We start from the raw sequence: 15243 nt of genomic DNA on the forward strand, positions 1-15243 counted from the left end.
TAAATACATTGAAATTCTGATAAAGGATATCGGATTGTCTTAATAAGTGGGAATTCCATCAATTCTATTTTACAGGTAACCGCGTCATAATATATTTATTAATATTATTAGTATAATTCTTACGTAATTAAGTTATATAATGGGCAGTGATTCGGTGTATATTATACTCAGACATATGGACGACTGTGCTGTGATTGTGATAGCCAATTAATCATTACCGAATAATTAGTGAGATACAGTGCAGTGGTATGTTGGACTAAATGTCATGCGAAAGTTTATGACTCAGGTAGATTAAATATTTAACCAATGATAATATCAGTTACTTTTAAACCTTTATCGTTAATGAGTAGGACAATAGCAAACGTCGGAAATTCTTGTTATACAAAGTATATTGTATTTATTTTAATGCTTGAAATTCAATTTTGAAAATTGCATATCTATATGTTTTAATTAAAGATATTTTGTTCCTCCCCGTCCAGATTATAATATTTCTTCTTGATCTGTTTCGAATTTAGTCGCCTTCTATTCTCGCTTTAGCATCACTATTGAGTCCTAGAAAGACGAAAGAGCTGTATGTTGTTGTTTAATTCATTTTGGCTCCAACTCTCAATTTGTTTTAAAAGGTAATAATATCTTGTGTCTCCGTTATGCAGTCACTTGCGCATCTACAGCATCTAATATTCAATTAGTGTTTGAAGGTGTTAATGGATTTTAGGCTTTTTATACAATCTCTTGCGGCGTTAGGAATGAACCTCTTCTGTATCTAACAATCAATTGCTATTGCAAGGCGATATAATTTGTGTGCCTTTTGAAGAATCCCTTGAAGTTGGAAGGATATGCACTTGCTTTAATGTGTAATATGAATTGTTTTATACACTTTCCAGTTATAGGTTTCAGGAGCAGGCACCACACCCGAAATGTTTTGGCTTCTAGCAGTGTTACTGAGCCTTGCAGCTGCAGATCCGCCTAAGGAAGATGGGACATGTAATCCAAAACTTGCCAATCAGTATGATTACATTATAGGTAGGACCACTCACTCATGTAAACCGAAACTCGCCAATCAGTATGATTACATTATAGGTAGGACCACTCACTCATGTAAACCGAAACTCGCCAATCAGTATGATTACATTATAGGCAGGACCACTCACTCATGTAAACCGAAACTCGCCAATCAGTATGATTACATTATAGGTAGGACCACTCACTCATGAAAACCGAATCAAGACAATCAGTATGATTACATTATAGGTAGGACCACACACTCATGAAAACCGAATCTAGACAATCAGTATGATTACATTATAGGTAGGACCACTCACTCATGAAAACCGAAACTAGACAATCAGTATGATTACATTATAGGTAGGACCACTCACTCATGAAAACCGAAACTAGACAATCAGTATGATTACGTCATACATTATGTAGATAGGACCAGGTACTCGTGAAAACCGAATCTAGACAATCAGTATGATTACGTCATAGATAGGACCAGGTACTGTAGAGAAGAGTGTATAATTAAGTTAAGCAGGTCAATGATTAAAAGCAAAAGTTATTTTCAAGTACATATTACATGTAGTTAATCTTTAAATGGTTATATTCTTATATTTGAATTATTATCAATAATTTCGGAATAATCTAGTAGAAGAAGGTATGATTCTTAAATAGATTGCTTTCATTTATTTCTAAGTATAGTCAAACTTGGGGAAAACATGGATACCGGATTTGTGTTTTGCGACACGTGACATTTATTTACTGTTTAATGCTTTTGAAATTAAATTTTGTCAGCGGATACATTCTATAGGACGTTTAATCTCACTGCGAATATTCTTCATGTATGTCAATATATTATGTCAATGTCAAGTAAAATAATGCATTTGAAGAGCCACAATCTCTGTGATTATTTTAGATATGCATAAAACGTATTGACTGTGATACCACGAAGCTGGCATTTAGACATGTTAGTACTTAGGTCTCGAGGACTGTCATAAATTGAAGGATTGCTTTCGGAATTTAATTTACTTTCCATTTATTTTGACAATTCACTAACACCCAGGTCCCTCCAGGAAATTAGTTTACACAAAGTAGTAGTAGTTAATTAGTTTCAAATCACAGTCATACTAAATCATGATAAATACTTAACTTGTTGAAAATTGTCTTCTTCTGCAGTCGGTGCTGGAACTGCCGGATGTGTGTTGGCTAATCGTCTGTCCGAACACCCATTCCACAATGTGCTCCTGATAGAAGCAGGAGGGTCGGACAGAGATCGTCCGGAGACCACTCTGATAGACACTCCGGCCTTAGTGTCAGATTTGTGGAACTCCAGTGCCTCCTGGCAGTACATGAGTGAGCCACAGTCCAGTGCTGGTTTCGGCCTCAACGAAAATGTTAGTATTTACCTGATAATGTCTTTAAGTGTTGGTCTGTATTCTTTCCCTACCTACTTTATGTGTCATCACATATTTAGGGGTTTTATTGCAAGCATATTGAAATGATTTATGTTATTACCCCAAAACAACGCATGTTGTAATTTGGTATTGATAAACAATATGTAATGAAGAAACGTATCAAACGTTATCTTACTTTGCATGAGAAATGCAGCTTTTGTTTATTGAAAATGGGTAGGTATTACTTCCGGTACAAATTATTATCGGTACGAAAATTAAAACAAGAAGAAGAACCCCCCCCCCCCCCCCCCCCCCCCCCCCCCAAAAAAAAGTAAGGTATTTTAGAATTAACTTATTAAACTTTTCTATGAAAACTGAACATGCACTTTTCACGACGATATCATAGATCCTATGATTAATAACACAATATTTGTATTATTTCAGAAACCGAATGTATGCACATATCAATAACAGTGTGTTATCCCGTATAAAGATTTATTTATAAAAAAAGTTTAGCTGTTAATATATTTTAACATTTACGATGACCTTTTTCTATTTTGCTTTTGATGTGGTCTCTTTATAAGCACAGTGTAACCCTAGCATGTAAATAAGTACTTTTGCTTCAGAGGCTGAGTCTTCCCCGGGGTAAGGTGGTAGGTGGCACTATGGCCATTAATTCTATGGTCTACCAGCGAGGCAGTCCAGAGATATTTAACCAATGGGCGGAAAAAGGTGCCCGCGGTTGGAGCTACAATGAAGTAGAGCAGTATTTTGAGAGAATGGAAGATGTCAGACTGCACGAACCCCATAATAAAGGTTGACAAATCATTATAATCTGTGAAATTCCATTAATGTTTCTAAGGGTTAGAGTTAACCCAAGTCTAACTCTAACCCAACGGCACCAATTAATAGTAAATTAAGTAAATAGTATACGAGGAAAATGAATAAGTGATTCTTCAAAAACAACAAAAATTACCGACATATTAACGAAACTATAGTTCAAATTCAATATCAATTAAACTAGGACAAAATATAAAGATATATATTGAAATTCCTGAAAAAGAACAGTATGCAAGTTGCTCCGGAATATAAAGCGTCCTCTGCTTCATCGATGACAAGTGCCATACAAATCTAAAAATAATTGCTATCGTGACGGCAACGGAACCATTAGCCATATTTTTTTGCAATGCACGTCCTAGCTATTATTTTCACTTTGCATTTAATTTCATTAAATCGAGAATTAACTCACACAATGTACGTATATTGTCTCAGGCAAACGGGGGAAATGTGGTCCTGTAAGAGTGACACAGAACAAAATATCAATTTTTCGAGACCTGTTTGGAAATGCATCCTTAGAGCTTGGATACCGGCGGATGTCCTGTAATGAAGGTGTAGATGAAGGTATGTGGTAATCTTGGTTTATACAGCTACAAAAAAAAGAAGTATGATCTATACCACGCTAACGAACTCATGGAGAATAATGCGTTCTCAGTTAGAGACATTTTCAGAGACAAAGAGCACATCCTTTGTTTCGAAAAGCACAAAGTTAACGGATTGAGCCTAATTTGGGTTACCATAATATTCCAATACGTGTAAAATGGATATATATATATATATCATCTTTGACCATCCGTTCTTTCACTGTTAAGTACGTATATCAAAACATTGCTGTAAGCAGACTGAATAAGTCGTTAATGAATTAAGATCATTTACATATTTGCGGTATGATGCTTTGTTGTTGTTATTATTTTAATTAGCACAATTAGATTTTAGGCCGATCGTTCAAAAATAAAACACATAGTATAATCTATTATAGGAGATACCTACATAAAAGTAATACTATCTAATATTGATAATTATACACAAAGGTTGGTTTTGTTTTGACGGGATAAAGTACTAGAATATAATCTCGTAATAATATGTTTGGTCTACTTATAGGTTATTGTGCCTTACAAATTAATACAAAGTCCGGAGAGCGATGGAATACAGCTAAGGCCTACCTAGCTCCAGTCATGGGGCGAAAAAATCTTGATGTTCTCACCGATTCCACAGTGGTAAAGGTATGATTAATAAGACTTATTCTATTAATTTCAGTCGAACGTTACAACTCACGATTTTCATGCCATGTAAATACAATCAAAGACAACTAGGCGGTTTTTAAATATTTCCCCAGATACTACTGTACCAGGGCACGGCTGTTGGAGTGGAGGTTCGTAGCAACGAAGGCAAGACAAAGCGTGTGTTTACACGGAAGGAAGTAGTACTAAGTGCTGGAGTTTACAATACTCCCAAGTTACTGTTGCTGTCAGGCATTGGTCCTCGGGAACACTTGAAAGAATTACAGGTTAGTGACCTCCTAAAGCCGCCATTAAATTCCGATAAAGCCATGACGACCATTCCACGTTCTTAGCGGTTCAATTCGTGCGCATTGTCACTGCGTCCGCCAAAAGTTTTCAAACACCAATATTTATTTCATACAGATCCCAGTGATGTCCAATGTTCCTGTTGGATTAGATTTGAAAGAGCTTCCAGTGGTTCCATTACGGATATACATGGACATTCCATCATTCAGACCAGAATTGCTTGTGGAGCCGAGACACACTTTGGCCTACCTAACAAACAGGACAGGTACGGAATGGTTTGCATCCGGTTATAACCACTTACCCTCCAAGTTATGATAACCACCCGAAAAGGAAGACATCAGATTGATATACCAAGTGGTGTACAACATGTGGTCATGCTATCGTGTTCGTATTGTTCCCTTCTGCTATACAATTCACAAGTTCCCGTTATCTTTGTTATTGTGTTTCTCTGTCTCTGTGTATTGACGGGGGTAATACCTTTGTTTAATTTATGAACATGATGGACAACGATGACTACTCCTCTGTACACTTGTTGCAGGTTTATTGTCGGAAGTGTCCGCCATGGAGGGACTGCTTTTCGCCAAGACGTCACAGGATTCCCCGGACTGGCCGGACATCAACTTGTACTTCATAAGCACTTTGTTTGATCGTCTCCCGGAAGTTCTGCGTGGATGGAACATTAAACCAGAGGTTTGCCTTTTCGCCCCATTAATCTCTAAGATTTTTTGTGTCTAATATATCTATCAGTGTAATTCGTTTGTAAGAATTTATCTCAAGAGTCCTTTAATTTAATGAGAAATTATCGATGTAACATTCAAGACTTAGATAACTGTCTCTATGACATAGACGATGTTTTTGGGTAGAAATGACACGTTTTCGTTCCCTGTGAAATAATGTCGTTTTTGGATCGTAAATTACACAATTGTATATTAGGGTGAAATGAATTAAGTTAATTTTAACACTATAACTTAAATTTCCAATGTATAACATGAAACAAATGTATATAATTATTTTAGTTGATGAGGACGTGGTTTCGTGACGGTCTTCAACACGAAGGTGTACAGATCATGGCTCAGCTGATACATCCATATAGCCGGGGTAGAGTTGCGTTGAGGAGCGATGATCCAATGGACCCTCCCCTCATTGACCCCGGGTTTCTTACCGATATTCGGGACGTCAGGGAATTGATAAAAGGTATACAGTTACATTTTCACTTCACTCCGCCTCAATGAACATAGTAAACTCAGATCACTTCATTTCCCGTTGAAGATTTTGGGTCGCGTGCTTCTGTTCTGAGAGACGAATCACTTTCTTGCCGGCGTGTGAATACATTCACTGAGTTTACAATGGCGATAGAGTTCTGTACCGCCTCAGACTTGAATGCACTTTCACTTTGTGAATTGTGTAACATTGTTATAAACGTATATGAACACAAGTGGAATAGCCGCTTTATGTGCTAATAAAAATGTCATTATAATGCAGACAGTTTAGAAAACAGGATCTGACAGAACACCGACACTCCCGATAGCACCGAGCTCATGACCTATGTAGCCCGGTAGGTCTAACGTTAGCTGTATCTCGAATGCCATACTTGATACCATTTCAGTGGTCACAGAAAATAAACCTCAATTTAAACACTATTTAACAACACAAAACAGACTGGTAGCAGAAGTATGCTATATCGAGAACAGGGACACATTATTGTCGTAATTTGACTCAATCTAAGCATATGGAGGACACAAGTTTCCGGCCGTCGAATACCGCCAATTTTCAAATCAATGTTTCTTTACTTACTATTATCATAATTTACATCCCAAAACGCCAGTGTGACAATGAAATCCAATATTTCAAGAACACCATGTACATCATCAGCTAACCTGCGACTAAAATCCACATTGTTACACTTTTTCTCGAGCTCTGAATATCCCGGCTATTAGACTGCATCACATACGGTCACCGGGGTTCGGCGTTAAATTTTGAGTAACATATGACATCTCTAAATAATCGAAAGAGTAAAAATCCAACATTCATTCAAATTATAAAACCTTACAAAATCTATTTTCTTCAAGGCTTTAGAGAGTATATAAACACTGTTTTTTAATGTTGTGATATTTCACTGAACTGTCGTCACGTTAACCTTGTGCTCATTTTTTAATCGAGGCCCTGTGTCTCGAGTGACCAAATCACACACATACTATACTGTCAACACTGCACTTTAAATTCGTATTGATATGGGTATTGCTAAGTTTTTATCATACAATATCATAAATATTTGTTAGAAATGAATATATTTTACCTTGAAAATATCGTAATTATGTGTATCAACATCGTAATAATAAAAACGTGTATGGCACTATATTTTGTGTTGCCTTGGCGACGAGAATAGCTGTACTGTCTGCTGTTCCACTACTGTGCACACATGTACGATAAGTATAACAATGTTACAAAGTGACACACTTACGTCACACTATTGCGACCGAATTTTGCAATCTGGTGGCGAAGTTTTTAATTTGGTTAACGTAAATATAAGGATTGATTGTCAATTTTGTTGCTTGCATGGACTGATGAAGGGAAGTGAACCTCGTGCAAATGGTACATGAACTGCTTCGCAGTTCACTTCATTTGCACGAGGTTCAATTCCCTTCATCAGTCCATGCAAGCAACAAAATTGACAATCAATCCTAAATAAATTCAAGTGTCTGACAACATTTCTCAATAATTTTACGCTGTCGTCGTTGATTTTTTCAAATATCACATTATCAAAAACCTGTGCATAAGGAACACTCAAGGATAGCTCATTTCGATATTTCGATTATTATTTAAAATAATTTGATGCTTTTTGACAAAAGGAATTAATCAGCGTTATTAAGCTGTTTTCTGCTTTTATGACTCACCACGATAAGTGCTTATCCACGCCAAGTGCTTAAGCTGTTTATAGGAGGCAACTTAACTCGAAACATATCTAAAGAAATGTCACATAGGAATGTGCAAAAGAATTGCAGGTTCAATGAATTTAAGCGTATTTGATACTGCATTTGAAAAGAACGTTAAGTACATATATAGATAATACCGAATAACTGTTATAAAAAAGCCACGATACAGCTGGGTGATTGCTATGACAATTAACTTGTAACAGGATAATGCTATATTTACCATAAATACTTACATACTCTGAATTTCAGCTGTACGACTTATCAATGAACTTGTCAACACCAAATACCTGAAACGGGCAGGAGCATCAATGGACCAACCTTTCCAGGAATGTAATCAATTCATCTACAACACAACTGACTATTGGGAGTGCTATATACGCTACTTTGCCATCGCTAACTTTCACGGAACCGGAACTGTGAAAATGGGAGGCGTCAAAGATAACTCTGCTGTTCTCGATCCAGAACTTAGGTGATCATTCTACTTTGTAATTACTGAAATGTCTTTATCTCATTACATTTTAGAATAATATTATATCGTCCATGTTTTAACGCGTGTTATAATACTTTATCGTAGACACAATCTAATTAAAATCAAGATGGTCATTCTCACTACGTTACATGTTCATGTAACGTAGTGAGAATGACCGTCTAGATTTTAATTACATGTAGATTGTCTTAGACATTCATTTCTTCTGAGAGATTTGTGTTAATACAGTGTTTCATATCACTCTAATTCATATATCCATGTAAGAATATATCTTAAATGACATTTTATCCTGTACATTCATGGAAATATTTCATAACAATCCATGACGTCCTAGTGTCATCACACTTGACAATGGTACTGATTTTATCTGATTCGTCCTTTTTGAATACATTATAAAGATACTATACCGTGACATTTGTCTGTGTTAACACATCACATACTGGTGTACCTATACGATTAACAGTCTCTTAAAGAACAATTTTTCCACACAATATCTTATTTCACAAGTATATGAATCAATTCAAAATAGCAAACCTTAACATGATAAACACGCCTGTCAAGCATTCAAATACCACCACTACCCACCCCCCCCCCCCCCCCCCCCCCCCCCCCCCCCTCCCCTTCCAATATGGCCATTACTTTTCTCAAAAAGAGCAGAAACTTCATATACATCAGAGGTATTTTGCATTTTGGTATGAATAATATGACGTTATTTTTTATCCATTTTAAAACAGAGTAAAGGGAATTCATGGCCTGAGAGTGGTAGGTTCTTCTGTTATGCCTGAGCCTACAGAGGACCAAACTGCAGCTGTAATCATGATAGCAGAGAGAGCTTCTGACCTCATAAAGCTGGCCGCCGGCGTTCCTGTGGGAGACGCACCTTTGATTCCTAATGGTGGGAACCCCGGAAGACCGATTCACCCGCCTGGACATCCGGGTAACCAGCATCGTCCACATAGTTCGCCGATGAACCACGGACCTTTGGGAATACAACCACAGGGAATGATCTCTAATCCTTTAACACACCAGCCTCTTCCTCCGAATGCCCCACCAAGACCGGCCAGCTCGCTCGTTAGTCCTCCAAACCATCAATCACCCATCGGGCACAACTCGCTTCATAAACCGTTAGGTCCACTAACAAGTTAGAAGACCTTAAATTGTAATTCATACCGATCCATGATATACTCTAAATAGCACCTTCATGTGACACAAACTGGTCAATCAGAATTGGTTAAATAAAATAACTGAATAAACATGTTAAAATTATTCATTAACATGTAAAACAATCCATATTAGATGGACATAATATGCATTTTACCATTTCATCAAATTTCCAAAACAAATATCGACTGATGTGAATTTCTAAGGGTGCTATTTCCGAAAAGGTGTTTACAGTAACAAATATGTATACTACACAAAACATTATGTGTATGTGTGTGTGGTCTTGACATATTCGATGGATAAGTTCAATTATACATTATAAGGAACACTCCTATATACAGTATGCATCCTGATAAACATTTGTATATACTGTATACGCCTTCATTAACACTCGGGTATACCGTATTCATCATCATAACACTAGGGACAATTTCAATGACTAGTCGTCAAAACGTCTCAATTCAAGAACTCTTGATTGCATTTTTTTTTTTTTTTTTTTATACAAAATGCTTATCATGATGATTATGTAGATCTTACGGTTTACATTTCATTGTTGTCCTATATTTACCTGCACAGGTAATGTGTTTTCGGTAGAGTAAAATCTTAGGCAGGGCGTAATAAGATGACCTCGTTGACGTTTCGAATATTTTATGTTATGATGTGCTGCATTTACGTTATTGTTTAAGATAATCAGCAAATAGATATTTCATGAATGTATTTGTCAATAGGTTTTTGAAATGTTAAGGTTTGTGCAATTTTTTACGCAACCAATGTGAATGAATACATGTGTTGCATTTCATTGGTAGTTCATTGGGCAAGTTTTGTTTCACACATTTATCAATAAATTATTACATTTTTCTTGGACTTGATCTTTTATAACCCAGAAAAACATTACAAGGACCTGTAAAATGTAAAAATACACGTATTTCATGGACAGTAAATTGTGAGACTATACTTAATACTATACGGACAAATAAAATGTCAGTATATATTTAATATATAGACCAGTAAAATATCAGACAATGCTTACTACATAGACCAATGAAATGTCAGACTTTACTCAATATATTGACCAATGAAATGTCAGACTATACTTACTACATAGACCAATAGGATGTCAGAATATATTTACTACATGGACCAATGAAATATCAGACTATACTTACTATATAGACCAATGAAATGTCAGACTATACTTACTACATTGACCAATAAAATGTCAGACTATACTTACTACATTGACCAATGAAATGTCAGACTATACTTACTACATAGACCAATGAAATGTCAGACTATACTTACTATATAGACCAATAGGATGTCAGAATATATTTACTACATAGACCAATGAAATGTCAGACTATACTTACTACATGGACCAATGAAATATCAGACTATACTTACTACATTGACCAATGAAATGTCAGACTATACTTACTACATTGACCAATGAAATGTCAGACTATACTTACTACATTGACCAATGAAATGTCAGACAATACTAACTATATTAACCAATGAAATGTCAGACAATACTTACTATATAGACCAATGAAATGTCAGACTATACTTACTACATTGACCAATGAAATGTCAGACAATACTTACTATATTAACCAATGAAATGTCAGACAATACTTACTATATTAACCAATAAAATGTCAAACTTCACTTACTACATTGACCAATTAAATGTCAGACAATACTTACTACATCGACCAGTAAATTCACCATGGGCCTGTAATTAACCGTTGAACTATTACTCTACCCTGGATAAGTAATTAAGGCTTGGACCATCACCATACCTTGGGTTAGTAAGTATGAGCTGGAACAATACCTTTTGCAGTAATTCAAGGTTGGACCATTTCTATACTAATGTTCGGTAATTAATGATCAGGGCAATACTATACCACAGGTCAGTACATTTAAGCTACTAATATTTTATGTCTTACTAAATTATAGCTGAGTTATTCCTCACTGCATGGTCACAATACATAAGCTACTATTATTTTCTTTATTTACGAAATGATAGGTGATGTGTCTATCACTGAAGGCTCACACAACATACGCCACTAAGTTTTTAGGATTTACTAAATGATAGCTGATGTGTCAATCTCTGAATGATCAGACTAAATAAGCTACTAATATTTGATGATTTACTAAACGATAGCTGATGTTTCTTCATCACCAACAGATGTGATAGCACATTGTTGTATTGTCAACTTTTTAAAATACCTTATGTTACATTGTAGTTATATGAACTCCAGTTGAGCTTTCACTTTGAAGGATCTACAGGAGAAGAAGCATGTGAAACCAGCCCCTGTGTGTTAAAGACGGGTTCTAATGACCCAATAACCATTTCTACGAATTTGCCCGTATATCTGATTGAAATACCCATTAAAAGGTTATATTACCCTCACGCTATGATGTCATGAGTATATAAAGAACTTTCCTTACATGCAAACGGTGCCCTAATAGCTGTTTCCGCCGGATCTACAATTCATGATATGGAATCTAAACTGAAGTAATTCCTTCTATCAACTGTCGTACCTTTATATTACCCTATTATCTTCGGGCATGTATCCCTTGTTAACATAATCTCTTGTACGAGTTCAGACGATGTTGGTCAGAAAGGTCTTCATAGAAACAAGTAATGTTATAGTGTTTTGTTGAATTTATTTCGTAGATATATATCATCTGTTTGAATTGCCATTTTTGAGATAAAAACAAAAGAGAATATCGATATAACTACGAAACCAAAATTCGAAATAAACAAATCAATAAATCGAGAGCAAAAACAACAGAAAATGCTTAATAATTACAAAACCGTAAATCTCAATATCGATAAAACGACAGTAAACATGATATAAATACAAGTATATATTTGAATGGAGGTCCCTGAAAGAGTACAATGACAATTCATCTTCTGTTTTATTGTCGACACGTGCCATTTAAATCTAGGTCAAGTCCGGTTTAAAGTTTCATTCTCAAAATGAGAACTACGGTATGACAACGAAAGCACAAGACAACAAGATAAATATAGCACACGCCTTCACATCGAACCCAGAATATTTCTAACCTGCATCTCTCGAAACATTGTTTTATTTATTTCTCTGATGGTCAAGGTATATTGCTTTCTCTATGTTCTTCAAAATTCATATTCGAGCTAAAAATAAAATGTTTCCAACGATGAATAAGTCACCGTAAATATCAATATAATGGTCGAAGACACTGTCTCTAATCGCTCTATTGCATACTTACCCATGATCACATCTGTGTCTATGGATGCAGGTATTATGATCTTAAATGCATATAGACATGATGCTACAAAATTATACATGCTTCTTCACGTTTACTAATATAACTCTATAATGAAATAGTCCATTAAATTTGCAACATTTAATAGAATGTGTGTACATTGGGGTGACATGATAACACAGGTGAGGACAATACATTTACAATTAACAATAGTGTCATAAAAAGTCATTACGTTCTGATGTCATTTTGTTGTCAATGCTGCTTTGATGAATGTATATATAAATATTTATCATGACAGCCGTTACCTAACTCTTGAAATATAAATTCCTGTATTTCTATATCGCACATGCTACCCTTATTCCATTACAAAAGATCTGTTGAGAGAGGTATACAGCTAATGTGGATATACTTTACAATTATCGTCATTGGACAGAATAATGAGATGACGCTTTATTATAATAAAAGATAGAAATGGCGATTCAGTACACAGAAAGGTTTTGAAGATTACCATATGATTAATTATAAAACGTTTATATATTATAAGTAAGAAACATGTCATGTTATTTCACATTAATCACTCTTGGTGTCCCGGATAGATTCGCGCGAAGGTTGTTATTTTGGGAGAAAACATGTGGCGTACCCGAGGAAAATCCACCTGATCGGCAACTTTTCACATCAAACTGGAACAGAACTGCCGTTTTATCACTATTCTTTACTAATAAAATCAAATAAAGTTTCTATTCATTCTATTCACATGAGTGAGTTTATACAACTCCGATAACGAAAAGCGCACAGTACATGGTAAACTTTCAGCGTTCATTTACCCAGGACTGTGGTGAACTGCTCTGTTACTTGATAAATGTAAACTACTTTTACGGTATATTTGTGATCATTATCATGTATGGCCTATAATCTCTATCGGAACTGAGCTTGAAACATCCTAAACTGAAGTTTGTAAAATATGTCGCAAAATAATATAACTACCAACACAAATTTTCTAGTTTCTAGTCTAAACTGGAATGATAATTTCATGAGTTAATTAATTGTAACATTTCATGCAAGTAAGACATGCAGTCTCTATTTTGAAGAACAAAATAACATGTCTGTCGAACTGTCTGAATATGAATATGGATTTACACGGACATCCTTGTACGAGAAAATCAGACCAGGCATTCCATTAGGGTAACCGTCTTCTACCTCATCGACTACAACCGTCATACATGTCTAGGTCAAATCTTTGTAGTTTACATTCTCAAAATTTGAATAAGATTGTGATACGTGAACCACTAGGCATGTCAACAAACATAAAAACAATCTGACTTAATATAACGAAACACAATATTCCCAAAATAGATTAATATAATCTAACAATTGTCTGTTCCGTAGACAGGTGTATCTCAACCCGAGTGTAAGAGTTTTGCCATCGGGCACGAGGCTTGCCGAGTACTGGCCAGCCAAACTCTTATACAAGTGTTGAGGTAGCCTTGTTCGGGGAACAGAGCCATGTTTGATTATTTTTTCTCATATACTTGTAAGCAAATGTAATTTTTTTATGAAAGTTTTTCATCGCATCATCTACAATGCTCTTTTGAATGTGTGTCGTCACAATTGATGACCACATCATTTACGACATGGTTATTCAACGTAAAATGATGACGGTGCTTCATTGTGAGAAGCGTCCTATAGCGCGTGCCAGCTATCTTTATCACCTGTGTGAGATCGATTGATCTTTTCCCTAGCAACCGCGTGAAAACCCTATGAACTATGTGAGAACATATGTCGACCTCAAAATGTTCCCGTGATTTTTGCAAACATGTATCTCTCGAAACTTGGCGTTGTTAATATCTCCGTCAGTAGTTGATACCTGTCACGGAATTCGTGATAACTAGAACAAGTCAAAATAATTTCTCCAACCATTCACATATTTATCTCCAGTTTTAGACGTGTGAGATTTCTCTGTCAACCCCTAGGATATGACTACACGCTATATGATTACACGCGCAAACCTTCTAAACCGGAAGTATTTCCGGAACTACTTTTTGTTTACAATTCGTCGTCTGCTTATAGTCAAACAAGCGAAAATATACAAACAAACTACTTATGTCCCTATAATACATAAATATATGGTAGGTAGGCTACGGTTGAAGATGTTACATTGTTTAAATGCCTGCAGTTGTTGAGAGACTGGAAAGAACATGGGTCGTGGTGGCTTAGGCTAGAGTAGGCATATCTATGTTACTGTACGACAATGAAACACATTTGGATTATCTCACGTACAATAAACGTCGGACCAAAATATGGACGGGGATCAACCTAAACAACATACGTGACAGCAAACCTAGAATGTATGCTAGACATCGGAAGATAAATCAAAAGTGCCCTGTAGCTGCGATAACCTACATAGCTCTGGACGACGGACGGACAAATTCTGATAGATGGCCGTCGTTAGAAGGACAGCCGGTGAGCATGGTAGGCAGGGCATGAATATTCGTTCTGAGGGCCATGTTGAAGCCTACAAGTGTTTCGTGACAAAAGACAACCACACTAGTGTTATAATATTGCGTCCGTAACAAACGTGTCTAACCATAATCCTTATGAGCCTCTAGAGAGCTAGGTCGGCCGACATAACTTTTGACAACTGTTGAAAAATT

At 36.0% G+C, this 15243-nt stretch overlaps 1 protein-coding gene across 1 annotated transcript; it reads left to right on the top strand.

Annotated features, from left to right (window-relative positions):
• Window positions 1–917: 917 nt before the first annotated feature.
• LOC117343258 (uncharacterized GMC-type oxidoreductase Mb1310-like) lies at window positions 918–10150 on the top strand. Its single transcript, XM_033905603.1, has 12 exons — window positions 918–1080; window positions 2173–2390; window positions 2835–2843; window positions 3017–3206; window positions 3663–3791; window positions 4329–4450; window positions 4564–4734; window positions 4871–5018; window positions 5292–5443; window positions 5770–5947; window positions 7936–8155; window positions 8908–10150. The coding sequence occupies exons 1-12, from the start codon at window positions 918–920 to the stop codon at window positions 9317–9319; spliced, it is 2112 nt and encodes a 703-aa protein (XP_033761494.1). The 3' UTR covers window positions 9320–10150.
• Window positions 10151–15243: the final 5093 nt, after the last annotated feature.

The sequence above is a fragment of the Pecten maximus genome, chromosome 15 (genome assembly GCF_902652985.1).
Source record: "Pecten maximus chromosome 15, xPecMax1.1, whole genome shotgun sequence".
NCBI classification, from domain to species: Eukaryota; Metazoa; Mollusca; class Bivalvia; order Pectinida; family Pectinidae; genus Pecten; species Pecten maximus.